General features: G+C 43.5%; 1 protein-coding gene across 2 annotated transcripts in view; it reads right to left on the reverse strand.

Moving 5' to 3' along the window:
- Positions 1–469: 469 nt before the first annotated feature.
- The window catches only part of LOC147724962 (E3 ubiquitin-protein ligase TRIM39-like), a 299,690-nt gene continuing 280,796 nt past the window's right edge, over positions 470–19,363 (reverse strand). The window contains exon 7 of one of the 2 annotated variants that reach the window (XM_086966453.1): positions 470–2,157. In XM_086966453.1, the coding sequence (XP_086822579.1) occupies positions 1,637–2,157 (521 nt within the window). In that variant the 3' untranslated portion in view covers positions 470–1,636. The remainder of the gene's footprint in view (positions 2,158–19,363) is intronic. The other variant, XM_086966454.1, reaches the window with a different exon arrangement.

Here is a 19,363-nt window from a genome sequence, read left to right on the forward strand (position 1 = left end):
GGCTCCCCATAAGGGAGAGAGTCAAATTTAAGGCCCTATGTCTCGTCCACAAAACGCTGCATAACCAAGGGCCTCCGGTCCTCAATAATTTTGTCACCCCCTACAGAAACTCTAGATCCCTCCGTTCCAATGCAGAAAACCTTATCAACACCCCTAGATTCAGGAAAACCCGAACAGGAGGAAGACGTTTCTCGGTACAAGCCTCCCGCCTTTGGAATTCACTTCCTCGTAATCTACGACTTGAACCTCAATACCTGCGCTTCAGGAAGCTGTTAAAAACCCATCTCTTTCCCTAAACCTGTGCACCCCCCCTGACTCTGTTCCTCCACCCTCCCTTTCTTCTATCTCAGCTTCTTGCTCCGCTGATTTGGTGAATTCAGGGTTCCTCAGCGCTGGGATACCTCCGGGTGACTATCGCGCTTTATAAAAATAAATAATAATAATAATAATAATAATAATAATAAAGCACTGATTCTCCAAATGTAGTCCAAATGCTTGCAGCGATTGTCCTTGTGCTTTGTTGATGGTCATTGCAAAAGCGAGTCACACCGTAAACTGTAAACGTTCAGTATTGTAAAGATTATGAGGGCCCTGGGGAGCCGATATTTTTTTTTGCCAGAAACCTTCGCGGGAGTGTACTCAACAACTTCCCAAAGTTTCATGGCGATCGGATGAATGGTATAGTAATGCATAAAGGACAAACAGACATACTTTTGTTTTTATATATATAGATTCAAGAGTAAGTAAACAGGACCCACATTGATTACCTGGTTTAAGCTCTGAAAGATCTACCTGGGGTCGCTGTGCTGAGGCTAAACATCCAAGCTGCACCGCCTGGCTGCTTCTGTGCGAGTGATCTGACAGTCTCAGTCTGGACTAGTAAAGTAGACCCATGGGACAAAATGCCAGTGAGAACCGTTATATGTGTATAAGCTGAATAAGCTGAATGGGTGTTTTGTAAAGTGAGGGAGACTACACACCTTTAAGCTTTCAGCAGGCAAAGTTGTCATAAAAGGGACATCAACAGTATAAAAAGCACCCGAAACATTCTGTAAAACAGGTCAACAAAGAGCCAAAAACTGGCCAACACCAACTTTGGCAAACCGGCCCTTCTGGCCCTGAGAGATTACCCTAAAAGCCAGTCTGTCTCAGGATTTGATGACAGGGCCGAGCATAGAAGCTCGCTCTCAAGAGCAGTATGCCGTGAAGATTATGTCTGTGGGTCTCTGCAGACACTTTGATTGTTGTTTCGGACGTGCACCGGAAACAATTTATATAAAACTTAACAAACTGGACAGTGAGGAGGTTTCCATGGTAACCACAGTCACCTGTTGTCTGTGTTTGGATCACACTGCCTAGAGATTTAAAAACACAAGTGCTGGTGGTACTTAAGCCAGCTGAAAGCAAAATATATGCATGAAAGCTACATTTGAATGCAGTAATTTGCACTAAATTGGTATGCAATAACCCCGGACGCAGTTCAGAGTCTGTCTGTGGGTATTTGCAGACACTTTGATTGATGTTTGCAGACGTGTGTCAAAAACAATCTATATTAACTGAAATGCATTGCTATAACTTCTAATGTGTGGTACTTGGAAGCTCTGCCCATGGGGCTGGGTGGTGGAGGGAACTGCAACTACACCATCCTCAGCCCTAGTCCTGGGCAGAAGAGACAGAAGAGCGGGAAGAGTCTCTCTTTGAAGGCGGTCTCAGGGAAAGTGTAGAGAAGCTCCATGGAGTCCGCATTGTGCAGGAACAGGCTCCCCTCCTCGTAGTCCAGATACATGCCCAGCTTCAGGGGCTTCGCGCAAGGGGACAGAGGGGTCTCAGGGGAGGTGAGAGCCCAGTACTGACCATCGCCCTCCTCCCTCTCAACAGCCCAGACTCCTCCCTTAGGTGACCATGTGATCTGTCCCTTCCTCTCCACAGACTCTGCTGCGACCCCCACAGTCCATCCTTCTTCCTGAAGCAGTTGCACCTCCCAGTAGTGTCTGCCTGAGGTGAACCCCTCACTCCCCAGCACACAGGGTTCATAGGAGGTCAATCTCTTGGGGGTGTCCGGCAGGGGCTGTCGTGTGTCTGTCCATGTTACTCGTCTCCCCCCCTCAGACAGGAGGAGCTCAGGATGTGCTGTGTCTGGATCCAGAGTCACCGTCACTGCAGAGAATAGATCCAGAATGAGAGATTTAAGCTACAGTTCAGCGGACCAATCACAAAGAACCACAAAGTAGTTTAAACTGCACTACACAGCACCTACGAGGAAGAAGCTCAATGCACTGTACTGTGGAAATTGAAAATAATTGCATTTAGTATGAGCTGAAACTGTCGCAGGGTTTCTGCTCCTACACAGAACTGTGCACAGAGACCCCGGACCTCAGTGAATTGTGGTGTACCAAAAAGCTCACCTTCGTGCCTAGAAACCCTAACCAGCTAGCATCAGTGTCACATTAGCTCTTCGTCCTATAGCAAAGCAACCAATGATTAGACAACCCAAAACATGCGACTTAGGTTATACTCAGGAATGGTGGGAAGCAAGAACACTCTTTCATTATACTCTCATACCAGTCCACAACAGGAGTAAAAATAAAACACGGGAAGGGTTAAAATTTTTCTTTTAACAACATGCTCTAAGATGCAGTATCTTTGCTAACATAAGCAGACATATGATTAGAAATAATATGATCAGCATTGTTACAATTCCATAAAACACAAAAGGAGAAATCATATTATAATGATGGTGAAAATAGGTACTATAGCGCCTAGTAAATCACCCTCCCTAGCTAGGAACAATGTTTTATAAACTAAAGAAGGCCTCTTAGGCTTGTTTGGGGGACCCCATACCTCTAAGATCAGCAGGGATGAATCACATCAGGATCTGCAAAAGCTCTTTCTCTCTGAAAACAGAAATCTTCCAAGTGCCTGAAATCATGCCTACAGTGTGATATTAAAGGCGCCAGAATCATATAGGCTTGCAGCTGCATATATGTTATGGCTAGAATGTGAGCCGATAAGCCCGGACAACAGCTACCTTGTTATGATAACCTTGGAGGCTTTAGCACTCAGTGTGCAGACTAGAGTCACAATGTAAGTCTAGAGATGCTGAAAACAAACCAGTCTCATGTGAAGCATTTCACACACCCTAACTCACAACAATATATATGCAGTGTTGTGTGCAAAAGCAGCAAAAAGGAAAGATGGCGTTTAAACTTCTAATAAGCCTATGCTAACTGAACAGTGTGAATAACAAGGCCCAGCCCACACTACAAAACCATCTTGGTTGTGGCATACATTTTTTTATCCTTGTGATTCTCCCATCTTCACTGTTGCTTGCCTTTCTATTCTGCTTGAGTCATCATCTGTAGTTAACTCCTTCTGTACTGAGCTGGAGCAATGTATGAGCTTGGAAAGGCCTCTAGCTGCTAGACTGCACCTGTTTGAGAATGCCACTGTCCAACATGTCTTACTGACGTAAGCAGTTTTGTCTCCCCTCCCACTTTGCTGACTAAGTGATATCCATCTTACATCCATGTTAGTCGATAGCTATTCCTGTGTATGCTTGTACCTTCTATTTTGAAACTACATGCTTACTCTGCAACAATGTGTATAAAAGGCCCATGGTTTCTGTATTCCATGTACTGCCTCCCACAGCGCCTGAGCGTGTTGCATTGATGTAGTCCCACTCATGAGTGATTAATAAACTTGTTAATGATATTCTAGCTTCCGTGCTAATCTCTATTTTGTTGGTCTAAGGACCCTTGGACAGATAAGGGTGACCCCTGCACTGGTGTGCCCCTAAAAAGGTACATGTCCACAGTTGGTGCCCGACTCTTGAGGCTCATCGGAGTCACTGCCATCCGAAGGAGTGGTCTTGATGGAGAAATGGAATCTTACTGAGGAGACGTCCTGCATGAGGAGACCCTTTATCTGTGCAGATTGAAGTGCTTTTCCAGTTTTCCGGAGTTGTCCCTCGGTGGCCGGTCCCAACTTAGATCTCCTTTGGCGCAGGTTTTGCAGTGACCATTTGCTCAACCAAGAGATTGGCAGTTGGAGGTTGGAGACTTTTGTTTGGTAAGGCCATTGTAGCAACTCTCTTGATATTGGATTTGCTTGGCCGAGATTTTGGTTTGGTTTGTTTGTTTATTGCAATAAATATAGGCTGGTAATGTGGAGATTTCTCTCTACTTTGGGATAAGTAATATTTTACTACACTTTGCTAGCATGCCTGCTCTTAGCACACTTCGTAGGTTGTTTTGCTGTCTTGGTGGTAGCAAAATGGACTTAGAAACTATTTAGCCGGCTCCCTTAGAGGGGACACCTAATCGATACATGTATATTAAATATGATATTTCTTTCATAATGTACAGTACACTGTGGAACAAATATACGAAAAAGGATCCTGATCTACGATGGCCAGTAAATAGGTTATTTGATTTAAAAAAGATTCTGTATGTTGAGCAGTGTTTGTTTAAGCGAAAGAGTTGACAATATATGTTTGATCGTGTACGAAAGTGGGAGAAAGGAGTGCATGAGAGAGTGAGGAGAGAAGAAGCTATAGCAGAAAAAGAAAAGCACAAAACGATAAATCAAAAAGCATTGGAATTGAAAAATAAGGAAATGAAGGAATTAAAAGATAAAGAAGATAGGAAGAATAATTCAGAGGTAATTGGCCAGTACCCTATTAGACGCCCCATTTATCCCATATTTAATAGACCTCAAGATGATTCTATTTTGTTAGATCAACCTCCACCCCGTATAAATTCCCTAGTGCCCCTGAGAATGAAGGTTCGGATGAAGAGCTTTTGTCTTCAGAAAAAAAAGATGAAGATAAGCAAGTTGGGCGGAAGACTCTCTCTACTTTAACTACTGAATGCACGGCCACTCTTCGATCCGCTGCTCTTAAAGCAGCTCGTGGGAGTGCCTCCACCCCAGAACTCATAGCAATGGTTCAGCAATGGACAGATTTTGAGCAGTTATAATTTGCAGAGACGTTTACTTGGGAGTAATACTCAGTTTTAGAAAACATGCAGGTGCTCTAGAGCCCTCTGATATAAATTCTGGATATAAACAGTTAAGTGATGGTGCCTTTCTTTCTTCACAGGTGTCCGATCTAATTAGGTGAGTGGTTAAATTGCGAACTGACGCATTCCGTTTGTGAGAGGAGAAAAGGGCAGCTGGTACAGCTACAGTTGAACAAACAGTTCAGATTCCAGCTTGGCAAGAGGGAGATACAGGGACAGATAAAGACACTAGTGATACTGTGATTACTGTAAAACCGATACATGAAGCTGCGCCTTTGTATGTTCCTCCAAAGGGAGAGGGAACAAGTGACGATAAAACTTCAGATAATGCGAAGGGATATTTTATTTACAATTGGTTCTTTACCCCTTGGAGTAGAGCAGACGTTATGGCTCTTAAAGCTGCTTTGCCTGATCCACGACAAAATCTGGCCGCTTTTTATAAAGAAGTAGAAGGCGCTATTAGCTCCTGCACTATGACATTGCCTGATATCGACATGTTTTTTAGGACTTATTTTACCCCCAGATCAGTGGAGCTCAATTCGGAAGGTAGATGATAATGTAGCCTATGGTGATACTTGGGTGCAATTAGAGGGAATCAATGCTGCTAGAGAGCCTGCGCAGAAACCACAACAGCTGATATTAGATTTTCCTAAATCTATTGTAACTAAGTTGAAAACTCTTATACCCCTAAGAAAATAGATTGGACTATGTTAGCGTCTTGTAAGCAGTAGCAGATTAGTCAGTTTCTGATTTCTTTACGTGATTCAAAGAGACATTCCATGACTTTAATCAGCAGTCATTCACAGATGACACGAGCAATCATCTGTTCATTGACAGACTTGTCAGTAACATGTTGCCAGAAATAGAAAGTCGCCTAAAGGCCAGCGAGAGTTCATGGACTACGTCTTCTCCCGTCTCCCTTTTGACTATGGCCCAGTATTATGAGCTACAGGGAATTGGAAGCAAAAAGCAGGGAGGATAAAAAGGTTAAGGATCTAAAAACAAAAGTTATGGTGGCTCATGTCTATGGTCCCTCACTTAGAAGTGGTGGTAGAGGTGGACGTGCAATGTTTCGCCCTGGTGTACCCCCTTTTTCTCGAGCAACTTGTCTTCTGATCAGTGTGCTTATTGTAAAGAAATTGGACATTGGCATTCTGAGTGCCTCCATTTGCGAGGTCAGCAGTATCAGTGGGGTGGAGGAAGTATGAGAAGCCACCCAAGGAACACAGGAAATAGGGGAGACATGGATAATTGTACCAGGATTGAAGCAGTTGAACACAATCCAAATTCTTTTAATACCTTTTATAGACGGAACCAATACCAAATGTCTGATTATTCGGCTGATGGTCCTAAAGATTCTGATTATGCCTAGGATGGGGTAAGGAACTGGTTGAGGTCCCTGTAGATCAGAGGGGTCCCTATGTTGATGCAAACGTCTTAGGTTCAACTGATCAATTTCTGGTTGATACAGGAGCTACCTGTAATGCTCTGTCTAAACAATTGGTTCCTAGTGCTCCCCTGTCTGGCACATTGATAACATCGATAGGATTCGATGGGACACCTTCCCTTTGCCCCATGTCACAGCCACTTGCATTTGGTCTTGATAAATGCACTGCAACATGTCCATTTCTGCTTTCCCCTAACACGCCGGATAACATTGTGGGTATCGATATGCTTAAACATTTTCGTGCTACAATTCTTTGTTTTCCCGAGGGGACCCATGTTATTTTAAATGATAACTATCCCGTGGGTGGGAGATCAAGTCTTATTAAAGAGGATATTGCATTTGCATTGCTACCTAGTACTTTGCGGGCCACATCAGATACTGATGTGGGAAAAATGGTGAACCCACCAGTACATATTCAATTGACAGAAGGTGCTTCGTTGCCTCGATAGCCCCAATATAAAATATCACTGGAAGGCAAGGAAGCACTGATACACATTGTCTAGGATTTGATTAAGGTGGGGGTTGTGGGAGAAGTCCCTTACAATACCTGTAATAGCCCTATTGTTCCTATTTTGAAAAAAGACACTGATTCTAAAATGTATAGATTCATCATTGACTTTCGAGAAGTCAACAAGATTGTAATTCCCCAATATCCAGTAGACTCTGACATCAAAACACATCTTACTATGGTTCCTCCTACATTCAGTGTGCTTGATTTCAAAAATGCATTTTTCTCAAAACCTATTCATCCAGACAGCCGTTATTTGTTTGGCTTCACTTCGATTATTCAGATTTTGTAGAGCTCCACATGGGTATACAGAGAGTCCTAGTATTTATAGCCAGACATTGAAAAGACAGCTTGATTCTTTCCATGTACCGAAAGGTTTGGCTCTTATTCAATAAGTCGATGAAATCTTGTTAGCTGCTGATACCCCTGAGCAGTGTGAGGAAGGACTTGCCTCTCATCAGCACAAAGTCCCTCGGAATAAATTGCAATATTCTAGACAGCAGATTACCAACCTACGTCACCTTCTGTCTAAGGAGGGACGTACACTCACACCAGACTGCATTCAAGCTATTTTAGACACACATTTACCACATAATCAGAAGGATGTTTGTGCACTGATTGGCCTTACTTCTTTCTGTAGGCAGTGGATCCCTAGCTTTTCTCATATTGTTAAACCCTTGTTGGCCCTTTTGACTAAAGACACTCCAATGCCTCTCCCATGGACTACTGAATGCCTGCATGCTTTCCAATAGTTACGTCAAGCTCTTTGTTCTGCACCTGTATGAGGAACTCCAGACTACACTAAGGCCTTCACACTCTATGTACACGAGATTGGCGGTTGCGCTCTCTCAGTTTTAACACAGACACACAGTGATAAGCAGCGCCCTTGTGCATATTTCGCAGCTGTACTTGATTGAGTCGCCAGTGCGTTGCCTAGATGATTTCGAGCGGTGTCCGCGACAGCTGTGTCCATTCGTCAAAGTGAGGGAATAGTATTGTCACATAGATAGCTTGTGCTAGTACCCCATTCAGTTGCTCTTTTAAATCAAAAGAAAACACAACATTTGACTAGTGCCCGCTTGACAGGATATGAATTGACACTTTTGGCCTCTCATATCACACTGAAAAAATGTTTGACTCTGAACCCTGCTATGTAATTGCCATTTTCAGCCATTCAGTCTCAGTCACAAGAGTTACATGATTGTATGAATCACTGACAAATTATCGAAACTACAAAAATCGATATACAAAATTATTGTGTCCTAAATATCGATAAGAAGTAAATCGACACTCTATATATAACTATGAAACAACTTAAACATCGAATAAATAATATCTTTGAACAAAAAGATCGACCCCATAAAAATCATACACACACATATCGAATTTAAAAATATCAACAGTTAAAAATAAATATAGCACATAACAAAAATATTGAAAACAAAAATATAGACATAAATATTATCGACACAACCAAAATATCGTCATCTCTAAAATAAAAATAAATAATTATTAAACACACTAGAACTTTAAACTATTAAAAATACACTCATATAACTAATAATAAACATACCAAACACACTTAAAAAATATCTTTCCCTAAAAATATTATTTAAAAATATTAAATAAAGGAAAACATTTTACACAAACACTTTTAAAATATACACATTTTTAAATTAATAAAATACATTTTTAAATGCAATACAACTTCTAAAATCACTTCATAAAATAAGGAAAAGACAGAAAATCTCGACATAACAATTTCACATACAACTAACATAATTAGGTTACTCAAAAAAATTCAAACTAACCAATAGAAACACATTCAAATGTATCTGACCAATGACAAACAAAGATTAATTAAAGACACACTATATAAAGAATTAAACTCAATACTCTAACACAGCAGAAAAAATTCAGCAAGAAGAAACTCTGCAAAATTCTGGACAACCTTTAAGACTAATCTGATAACCGACACACTACAGATAACAAAAAGTAAGTAATCATATCTTTCTAAATAAAATGTAAAAGCACATGTAACTTCCATTTCATACTCAAAACTTAAAAACTAAATTATATTTCTATCTTTTTATATTTCCACAACAGATTCAACTTTAAGAAAAATAAGAACATTTTCTACCAACTAAAATAACAAACTGAAAAAGTAAGTATACTAAATTAACTTTTTTTACACTAAGGAAAAGCAAAATAAAATGCTGAAATGTTATAACCATCAAAGAAACTCCTAGTTTACTTCCAACATTGTCAGAAAATGTTTAAAAGAAAGAAAATCTAAAAAGATTGTTTAAAAATATCCAACTTCACATATAAATACAAATCATAATATAAAATATACTTTTATTTCTTTCCACAGACCACTTAAAAAAGAAAAGACGCAATATATCAAGAAACCATCAACATTATATACCAAATAAAGAACACTTGGTAAGTAAATGCATGTACTATTATTTCTCTAAAAAATATAAGAATGTTAAAATTAAACTTGACTAAATAACTATCATATTTTTTAAGAAGTTTATAAAATTTCTATAAAATAAATATAACTTATTAATAATAGAATAGAATATCCTACAAAATGTTAAACCAAAATACACATGTAAACATTCACTAAAATATACTTTATTTCCACAGACTACTAAAATACAGAAAAGCATCAACCAAAATAGAGAATTCTACATTGCAAGTCAACTAAATTATAATTGGTAAGTACATAACATCAGTACATATATTGTAAATTATTCCTATAATATAAATACATTTTCTCACAATATTTAATACATGATTTCCAGATTTAAGAAATCCACAATGACTGAAAATGCAAAATTTATTACATCTCAGAAAGGGAAACTTTTGTTATGTATATGGGGTATATTTATACTCAGGAAAAACAAAAAGACCTTAAAGTAAACTGGAAATGAACTTTGGGCCCCATTAGGATGACAGGCGGACATCGTCCGCCCATCACCCTATCGGAGAACGGGACCTCCCGCCATAAGGGCGGGGGTCCCGTGGGGGGAATTAGGATGTGCCCGCCTCTGTAGCGGGCACAACCTGTAGTTTAAGTATTGTGGCGGGCGGTGCACTCTGCACCGCCGCCACAATGCTAAAAATGCTTTTGCACATTTGCATATGCAAAGCGGCAGGCACCGCACGGGTCCTGCCGCCTTGCATATGCAAATGTGGGGGGGTATGGTACCCCCCATGTCCCCCTCCACCTCTTTCATCACATGGGGGCCCCGCAGGGTAACCCCGCAGCAATTGCCGCCTGCCTTTCCGTGGCGGCATTGCCGCCGCGGAAAGGCTTCTGCATATAGCCATTGTAATATGGCTGGCGGTGTCCATTGGATACCGCCACCATATTGATCTATTACCACCGCGGTCGCAAGGCGACTGCGGCGGTAAAGCGGTGGACGGTCTTTCCGTCCGCTGCTGTCCCCTCTGCCCTCCTAATCTGGCGGGGGGAATCAGGACATGGATGTCGGGCGGATTGCCTCCGCCAGTCCCTAAGTATTACTCAAACAAATGTTATAGGCGTGCAACAACCAGAGAAACAAGTGCACAACTGAACACAACCATCCACCTAATATCTCAGAAATAGAGGTTAGATCTACTATAGAATATATTAAAGAATTAAGCAGCACCTTAGAACTACCACCAACAAGTGTAATACTTAAAGAAATACTACCTACAGTACCTAGAGAAGCAATAGGTCAATTGCCAACAATAGCATCTATAAAAAGAACTATAGCTAGAACAAAAAAATCCACAAGATCAATAATACCAACACCTAAAACTTTTGAAGAGGTAATAATTCCACCTGACCTTACCATAACTCATAATGTTGAACCTTTCATCTTCTACGATAACAACAATAAAGATAAAAGGATAATAATGTTTGCTACAGTAAACAACATTAAACAATTAAAAGAGAGTCAAAAATGGATGATGGATGGCACATTTACCATATGCCCTAAACCATTCTATCAATGATATACCAAACATGGACAATACCATAACACTTGCATACCATTTATCTATTGTTTGTTACCAAACAAACAAACTTCAACATACACAGAAATATAAACAAAATAAAAGAAGAAACAACAGACTTCTTTCCCCTAAAAATAATAATAGACTTTGAACAAGCCATGATAAATTCCATCCTTTAAATATACCCTCACACATCCATACAAGGATGTTATTTCCACTTCAACCAATGTCTATGGAGACATTTACAAAAATCAATACTTAGGGGCCCATTAGCAGGGGCAATCCGCCCGCCATCCGCACCTAAATACCCCCCCCCATATTAGGATGACTGCAGGACCGCGGCTTAATATGGTGGCGGTGTCTGTTAGACGCTGCCAGTCATATTATGATGGGCTGCTTTAGATGCCTTTCCGCAGAGGCGATGATGCCACGGAAAGGCATTCGGTCTTCACTCTGCAGGCCCACTCTGGGCCCCCAGAGTGAAGGAGAGGTCAGGGGTGCACACGGGGGGTACCTGTGGTACCCCCCTGTATTTGCATAGACAAAGCTGCAGGCACGGCGCGGTGCCTGCCGCTTTGTCTATGCAAATGCATGAATGCATTTTTAACATTGTGGGGGGCAGTGCTGAGAGCACCACCCGTCACAATACTAAAAATGCAGAATGTGCCCGCCACAGTGGCGGGCACATCCTAATACCCCCCTCGGGACCCCACCCTTATGGCGGGCAGTCCCAATCCCCGCTTGGATGATGGGCGGACAAAGTCCGCCCGTTATCCTTATAGGCCCCTTATTGTTGAATATGCCACCAACATCACTTTGGCATACCAAATAAAACACCTAATAGCCCTAGCATACGTGCCAATCACCAACATGGCTGAGCACTATAACCTTTTAGTAGAAAGTCCATTCTAAACAAAAAATGAACAAAAACTAGCTTCCCTTCTCGATTATTTCAAGGACACCTGGGTGGGGAGACTACGCAGGTCAGGCCACAGACGCCAAACAAAGTTCCAAATACTTTGTTGGAATGTATATCGACCAACCCCTAAAGCAAGAAGCCAAAACAAACAACGCAGGGGAGGGTTGGCATAATGTCTTCCTGTCTTCAACTGGCCGAATAACTCCTACACTACACAAACTCCTAATGGCAGTACAAAAAGAACAAAGTTTTCAAGAATTAAGAATGGAGCAATCTGTCTTACAATTAAAACCTAAACTATCACAACAAACTGCCCAAATGTACCAATATTTACAACAACAAGTACAACCTTATCCTACAACAAAAGGACTAGAATACTTAAAAATTATTGCCAAAACACTAATCTAACAATACAAACCATATAAACTAAAAATAAGCCTAAATGTCCCTAAAATATAAACACACACATTTCCTTTACAAAAATTACACATTTATTTTGTCTAATACATTTAAATATCTTACAATATGTAGGCAAAATAAATATGTAACTAAACAACAACTGTATAAAAATAGGACATTTCCCAACCCACAATAAAATTATTATAAAATCACCTACCTTTCACAGCAACGTAAATAGCAAATCCAACTGGTCCAAAATAATCCAGGTAATAATAAATCCACATGAAAAAAAACCCCAACAAAATGCAAAAATACAACTGTGCCAAATCCATCGAACATCCCAAAAAATCGATAATCCAGAATCCATCAAAAACCCGAAAAGGTTAAAAAAGAATAAAAAACGCTCCAGGAAACCTGAATAATAAAGGAAGTGTAAAATAAATATTAGTTGAAACAGACTAAAATACACTTCCTTTAAATAAAAAAACGTTCCCGGAAACGAAAAGGCTGTATTCAAAAACCGAGAATAAAAAAAATAAACATTCCCACCGACAGAAAACGTAAAACTATACATTATTAATCAACACTACATACATATTGAAAACAAAAAGTAACTAAATACACACAAACACAATAACTCCAACTAGGCAGTAAATCGAGAAAACACAGAGAAAAATTAAAACGTAAATGACCAACTACAAACATCCTAACTCTTAATACACAAGTCCACACACCCTAAATAAGAAACTACTACCATCGAAACATACTTAAAATAGTTCAAATAAAGAATAAAACTCTTACCTTCTCTGACGCGAAGTAGCTTCCAACCGCGAGCTTTAATCTTCCCAAATGACAAAAAAAGACTAAGGGGGTCATTAGGATAACGGGCGGACTTTGCCCGCCTGCTATCCTCGTGGTAATCGGGACCGCCTGCCATAAGGGCGGGGGTCCCGTGGGGAGTATTAGGATGTGCCCGCCACAGTGGCAGGCACATCCTGTATTTTTAGCATTATGGTAGGCGGTGCTCTCTGCACTGCCCGCCACAATGCTAAAAAAGCATTTCAGCATTTGCATAATCAAAGCAGCAGGCACCGCGCGGTGCCTGCCGCTTTGATTATGCAAATGCAGGGAGTACCACAGGTACCCCCCGTGTGCACCCCCGTCCTCTCTACTTCACTCTGGGGGCCCCCTGCGGGCCCCCAGAGTGAAGACCGCATGCCTTTCCGTGGCGGCGAGACATCTACCAAAGCCCATTGTAACATGGCTGGCAGTGTCTAATAGACACCGCCACCATATTAAACATTTTCCGCCCCGGCCAACCAAAGTTAGCATTAACCGCGAGGATTATCATGCATTTAAGATTATATGGTACGGCTATATCATAGAACAGCTATAAGGACATGGTTCTGAAAGCTGCAGAGGGGCTCAGCTCATGCTAGGGCACCCTCTCACATAAAACCAAGCACTCTGCCTCCAGGATTGTTAAGGCCTGCCATAGATTATTATGTGTCTATATATAAGGTAGATATAGATATACTATATCTAAGTAAGGGGTGATTACACCACCTTACCTAAGCTGAGTGATAAGCCTGCGGTGTCAGTTTAGATGGCCAGCCAGGGGTGGCATAATACCTGCTGCAGCCCCTGATAGGCATTGGATGCACCTATGCCCTGGGTACCTATGGTACACTATACTGGGGCTCACAAAGGTGACCCAATATCCAATCAGGTATGTACCTAAAGTACATGGTATCAATTTAGAGAGAGAACAGCTGTGATGTCGGTCTGATTAGCAGGCCCACAGCCACACTAAAGTCGAAAAACCAGAGAATCGCAGCAAAAAGTGGGGGTGACCATAGGAAGCAGACCCTACTCTCCTAAACAACCCGCCCCCCCAAATGTAGGGACATTAAACTAACCTTGACCAGTTGAGTCTTCATGTTCTAAGTGGAAATATCTGGAGAGTCCATCTGCATTGGCATGGTCAGTCCCAGGTCTATGTTCCACTGTAAAGTCCATCCCCTTTAGGGAAATGGAACACCTATGCAGTTTGGGAGTTTCACCCTTCATCTGATTTAGCCACAAGAGGGGCTTATGGTTTGTCTGAATCTTGAAGTGAGTACCAAACAAGTATTGCCTCAGCTTCTTCAGGGCCCAAACCACAGCAAAGGCCTCCCTCTCAATAGCTGACCAACGTTTCTCTCTAGTGGTCAGCCTTCTGCTAATAAAAGCTATTGGCTGGTCTTGACCATCCTTATTCAATTGTAAAAGAACTGCACCCACACCCAATTCAGAAGCATCTGTTTGAACAATGAATTCTTGGAGTAGTCTGGACTTTGCAGAATAGGTGCAGTGCACATGGCCTGCTTCAGGTCATCAAATGCCTTTTGACAGCTTACTGTCCACTGAACTTTCTTTGGCATTTTCTTGTAAGTTAAGTCATTAAGGGGAGTTACAATGGATCCATAGTTCTTTTTTTTTTTTTTTTTTTTTAAATTTTTGAAAACCTTTATTGTGCATCAAGAAAAGAACAAATACGGGCCCACAACCACCAGGCCGGCCACAGATACTCATGAAGCACCAGTGCATGCAATACGGCGACACAGTAATACATCATTACCATCAGCAGGTATTTAAGAGTTACACTGTAAAAAGCTGTGATACCATGTCCCAGGATCAATGAAGGTTAATTTTAAATTTTCCTTGCAGCTATTAAATTCAATTTGTACTTTTTCTTAATCATAAAAGAGAAATAGTAGGCGAGGAAGGCAGAGTCCGTGCAGGTGGAACATGACATTCGCTACAATTCACCACGCAGTATAACAACCCAACAGTCAAGTCCCCACCCAGGCAGCATGGCAGCTAGAAGTATATGCAACAAGGGTATCAGTCCTAACATCCCACCCAGTGTTCGCCGCCACCCATCCCCTAGTAGGCCTAGACACGGACCCAGACAGAAGAAAGAGGAAAAACAAAAGTGAAGAGAAAAAATGAGGCACCATAGAAACTAAAACTAGAAACTAAACTTCTAACTCCCCACCCTACACGCATGCAGAGGCTACGGCCTGCCCCCACCCCAGCAGTGTGTCTGTCGCCCAATAAACCCAAAATATAGCGAGAAGAAGGAAGAAAGGAAAGTAAAGAAAGAAAAGAAAAAAGAATGCTATAACATCCAAAATATAGAGAGTGAGAAAAGAGCTTCCTAATCATCAACTCTCAAAAAACACAAATGAGTCGGGAGGAGGATCAATTCTAGATGTTCCCGGTCCCCCCAGCCACAAATACATCCTCCACCCTGAATGTAAAGTACAGTAGCAAACATCAATGCAGATACAGGAGTGGAAAGCCAAATCGCAGTGTGCGTCTAAAATAGATGCAAAACAGTCCCAACCCCGTCTCAACCAGCCAAGAAGCCGATAGTAAAGAAAAGCAGCCTAGCCCTGGCCCGATCTTGGATGCATCCCCAAATACACTCCCCGAGGAAATCCCGCCCCCTCTGAAACAAAGAGACAATATGGCCACATAGAGAATGAGAGTGACTCAGGAGCACAAAATGGCCGTCGAGAATCACCATAAAATCCATTGTCCGTCATAGAAAGTTCCTCCGGGACATACGGAGAGTATGGGCTCCTCAATAATAAAAGTGAAGGCCACGAAGAAGGAGCCATCGAGGGGGACAATAGTTGCATATACAGGTCCCGAGTCACTCGCGATGTTGAAAGCAACAATGAGGCAAACCCCGGAGGAAGGGGAAACAAAGTATCCCAGGCGGGCCTGTCGGACGGCCGGTCGCGGGCGCCAGTAGAGTCTAAAGCAGGCACATCTTCCCTGTAGGCAGGAGGAAGCACTGTATCCCCACGAGGCTCCGGCAGAGGCAAATCAAAGCTTTGTTGGGTCCAGACATTGCGCCCCTGTCCCAGATCAGACGCCATGTCGTCCAATTTCTCACCCAATACGTGGTAGCCATTGTACATTTCTGTTCGGAAGTCGCGCAGGGCGATCAGGATAATTTCACAAGAAAGTGGTGGCTGCAGCCCCTTCTTCTCGATCCCCCGGGAGGGTGCTTGTGAGCCGGACCCTAGCGCAGGCGGGGTAACACAATCCGCGGGCAGGGATGGGCGCTCTCCCCCGTGCCACGAGGCACCAAACAAAGCCATGGTCCCGAGAGTCCAGAGTAGTCGCTGGGACGGGTGCGGCACGGACGGGCGCCCAGCCAGAGCTCAATATCACCAAAGTTAATGCCAATCGAGCACCCGCCACCTAGAACTGCCTCGCATCAGGCTGACACATCGAGACAAGGAAGCAGGCAGCCGATGCCGAGCAGACATGGCCGAGCGACCCATGCCGCACACCTCCAGCCCCAAACAAAAGATTCGTACCTTAAAAGCGTCTCATCCCAGCAAGCACTTTCAAGACACAGCTTGCGATGGACCTCAACAGGCAGCGCGGTCAGGATTATGACCCGTGAGAACGACACCACTATTCAAGTCCTCGGCGCCTAGCGGGTAGTCCGGCCGCCACTAAGCCTCCGAGGCACGGCGGCGAGCGGCAATGCAGGCGGGTCCAGGGCTGCAACCAGCTTCACAAATATCTCCGGCCGCCGGGCAAGCCGAGATTCCGGGGAAACACGAATGAAGTCAGCACTGCATCACAAACGTTCCGCCGCCAAGAACCACCAGGATAGAAGTCAGGATATCGGTGCGGAGGAAAAAGGCTGGTGGAGCCGGGAGCCTACAGGTCTGCTCCGGTCGCCATCTTGGCTCCTCCCTCAAGATCCATAGTTCTTAACAAACTTCCTGTAGTACCCGGACAGGCCCACGTAAGCTCTGACCTGTGTCTGGGTGGTGGGAGGAGTCTAGTCCTTTATGGTCTGGATCTTGCTCTCCAATGGTGGAACCTGACCTCCACCTACCAGGTGGTTCAGGTATACAACCTTGCTCTGCCCTATCTGGCCCTTAGTAGCCTTGATAGTTAGGCCTGTCTTCTGCAGGGCCTCCAAAACATTCTTCAGGTGGATCAGGTGATCTTCCCAAGTGGAGCTAAAGACAGCAATGTCATCAAGATACGCTGCACAGTAGCCATCCAGACCTGAGAGGACTTGGTTCACCAACATTTGGAATGTGGCAGGTGCATTCTTCAGACCAAAGGGCATTACCACAAATTGCTAATGACCTCCTGGGGTTGAGAATGCAGTTTTGGCTTTTGCATCGTCAGCTAGTCGGATCTGCCAGTAGCCAGCTGTCAAGTCAAATGTACTCAAAAACTTGGCAGAAGCCAATCTGTCAATGACCTCATCTGCTCTTGGTATTGGGTGGGCATCCGTCCTAGTGACAGCATTGAGGCCACTGTAGTCCACGCAAAACCTCATCTCTCTCTTGCCATCTTGGGTGTGAGGTTTAGGCACAAGGACTACAGGACTGACTCAAGGGCTCTCTGAGGGCTCAATTACTCCCAACTCCAACATCTTTTGGACCTCTGTCCTGATACAGTCCCTGACATGGTCAGGTTGCCTGTAGATTTTACTCTTCACAGGCAGACTGTAAACAGTGTCCACCTCATGGGTGCACCAGCTAGTCTGATTTGGAGTCAGTGAAAATATATGTCTGTAGGACTAGAGAACTTGTCTGCAGTCCCTCTGTTGCTGATCAGTGAGGCTGCCTGCCAAGGCTACACCATCAACTGATCCATCATCAGGGTTCTGAGAAAGCAGGTCTGGGAGAGGGTCACTCTCCTCCTCCTGTCCCTCATCTGTAGCCATGAGCAAGCCCATGTCTGCCCTGTCAACATATGGTTTCAATCTGTTGACATGAAGCCCCCTTTGGGGGCTCCTGGGAGTTCCAAGATCAACCAAATATGTTACCTCTCCCTTCTGTTCAACAACAGTGTGGGGTCCAGACCATTTACCTTGGAGTGCTGCTGGGGTCACTGGATCCAACACCCACACTTTCTGCCCTGGCTGGTAAACAGTCATTACAGCCTTTTGGTCATGCCAGGCTTTTTGGAGTTCCTGGCTAGCCTCAAGGTTTTTGGATGCCTTTTTCATTTACTCAGCCATCCTGGAGGGGAGACCCAGTACATAATCCACAATGTCTTGTTTAGGCTTTTTGAGAGGTAACTCCCATCCTTCCTTCACAAGACAAAGGGGTCCTCTCACAGGGTGCCGAAACAGAAGTTCAAAAGGGCTATAGCCAACCTCCTTCTGTGGGACCTCTCGGTAAGCAAACAAAAGGCAGGGCAGAAGGATGTCCTATCTTCGCCTAAGCTTTTCAGTTAAACCCTTGATCATGCCCCTTAAGGTTATTTCAACTAGACCATTGCACTTTGGATGGTAGGGTGTGGTGAACTTGTAGTTCACTCCATACTCTTTCCACATAGCAGTCAAATATCCAGTCATAAAGTTAGTACCTCTGTCTGAGACAACCTCCTTTGGAAACCCCACTCTTGAGAAAACTCCCAGGAGGGCTCCTGCCAAAACAGGTGCTGTTGTGGTCCTTAGGGGAATAGCTTCTGGGTATCTGGTGGCATGATCCACTACCACCAGAATAAACCTGTGCCCGGATGCTGTTTGGGGATCCATTGGTCCAAGTATGTCTATCCCAACTCTTTCAAAGGGAACGCCCACCACAGGTAGTGGGATTATGGGGGCCTTTGTGGTGCCACGTGATTTGCCACTGGCTTGGCAGGTGACACAGGAGCGACAAAACTCCTTGGTGTTTTATGACATGTGGGGCCAATGAAAGTGAGGGACAAGTCTGTCCCAAGTCTTGTTCTGTCCAAGTTGTCCTGCTAAGGGAATATCATGGGCTAATGTAAGAAGGAAGCCCCTGAATGCCAAAGGTATGACCAACCTCCTGGAAGCACCAGGCATGGGGTCTCTAGCCTCTGAATACAGGAGCCCTTCATCCCAATACACTCTGTGAGTTCCATTAGCATTCCCAGCAGCAGCCTGCTGTCTGAGAGGTTCAAGAGAAGGGCAGTCCAACTGCGCCTGCCTCAGATCTGCCCTTGAAGGTCCCCCTGTCCCAAGAAACTCAACCTGATCAGGTTCAAGCTCTTCTAGG

This window comes from Lissotriton vulgaris, chromosome 4_1, assembly GCF_964263255.1.
Source record: "Lissotriton vulgaris chromosome 4_1, aLisVul1.2, whole genome shotgun sequence".
Taxonomy (NCBI): domain Eukaryota; kingdom Metazoa; phylum Chordata; class Amphibia; order Caudata; family Salamandridae; genus Lissotriton; species Lissotriton vulgaris.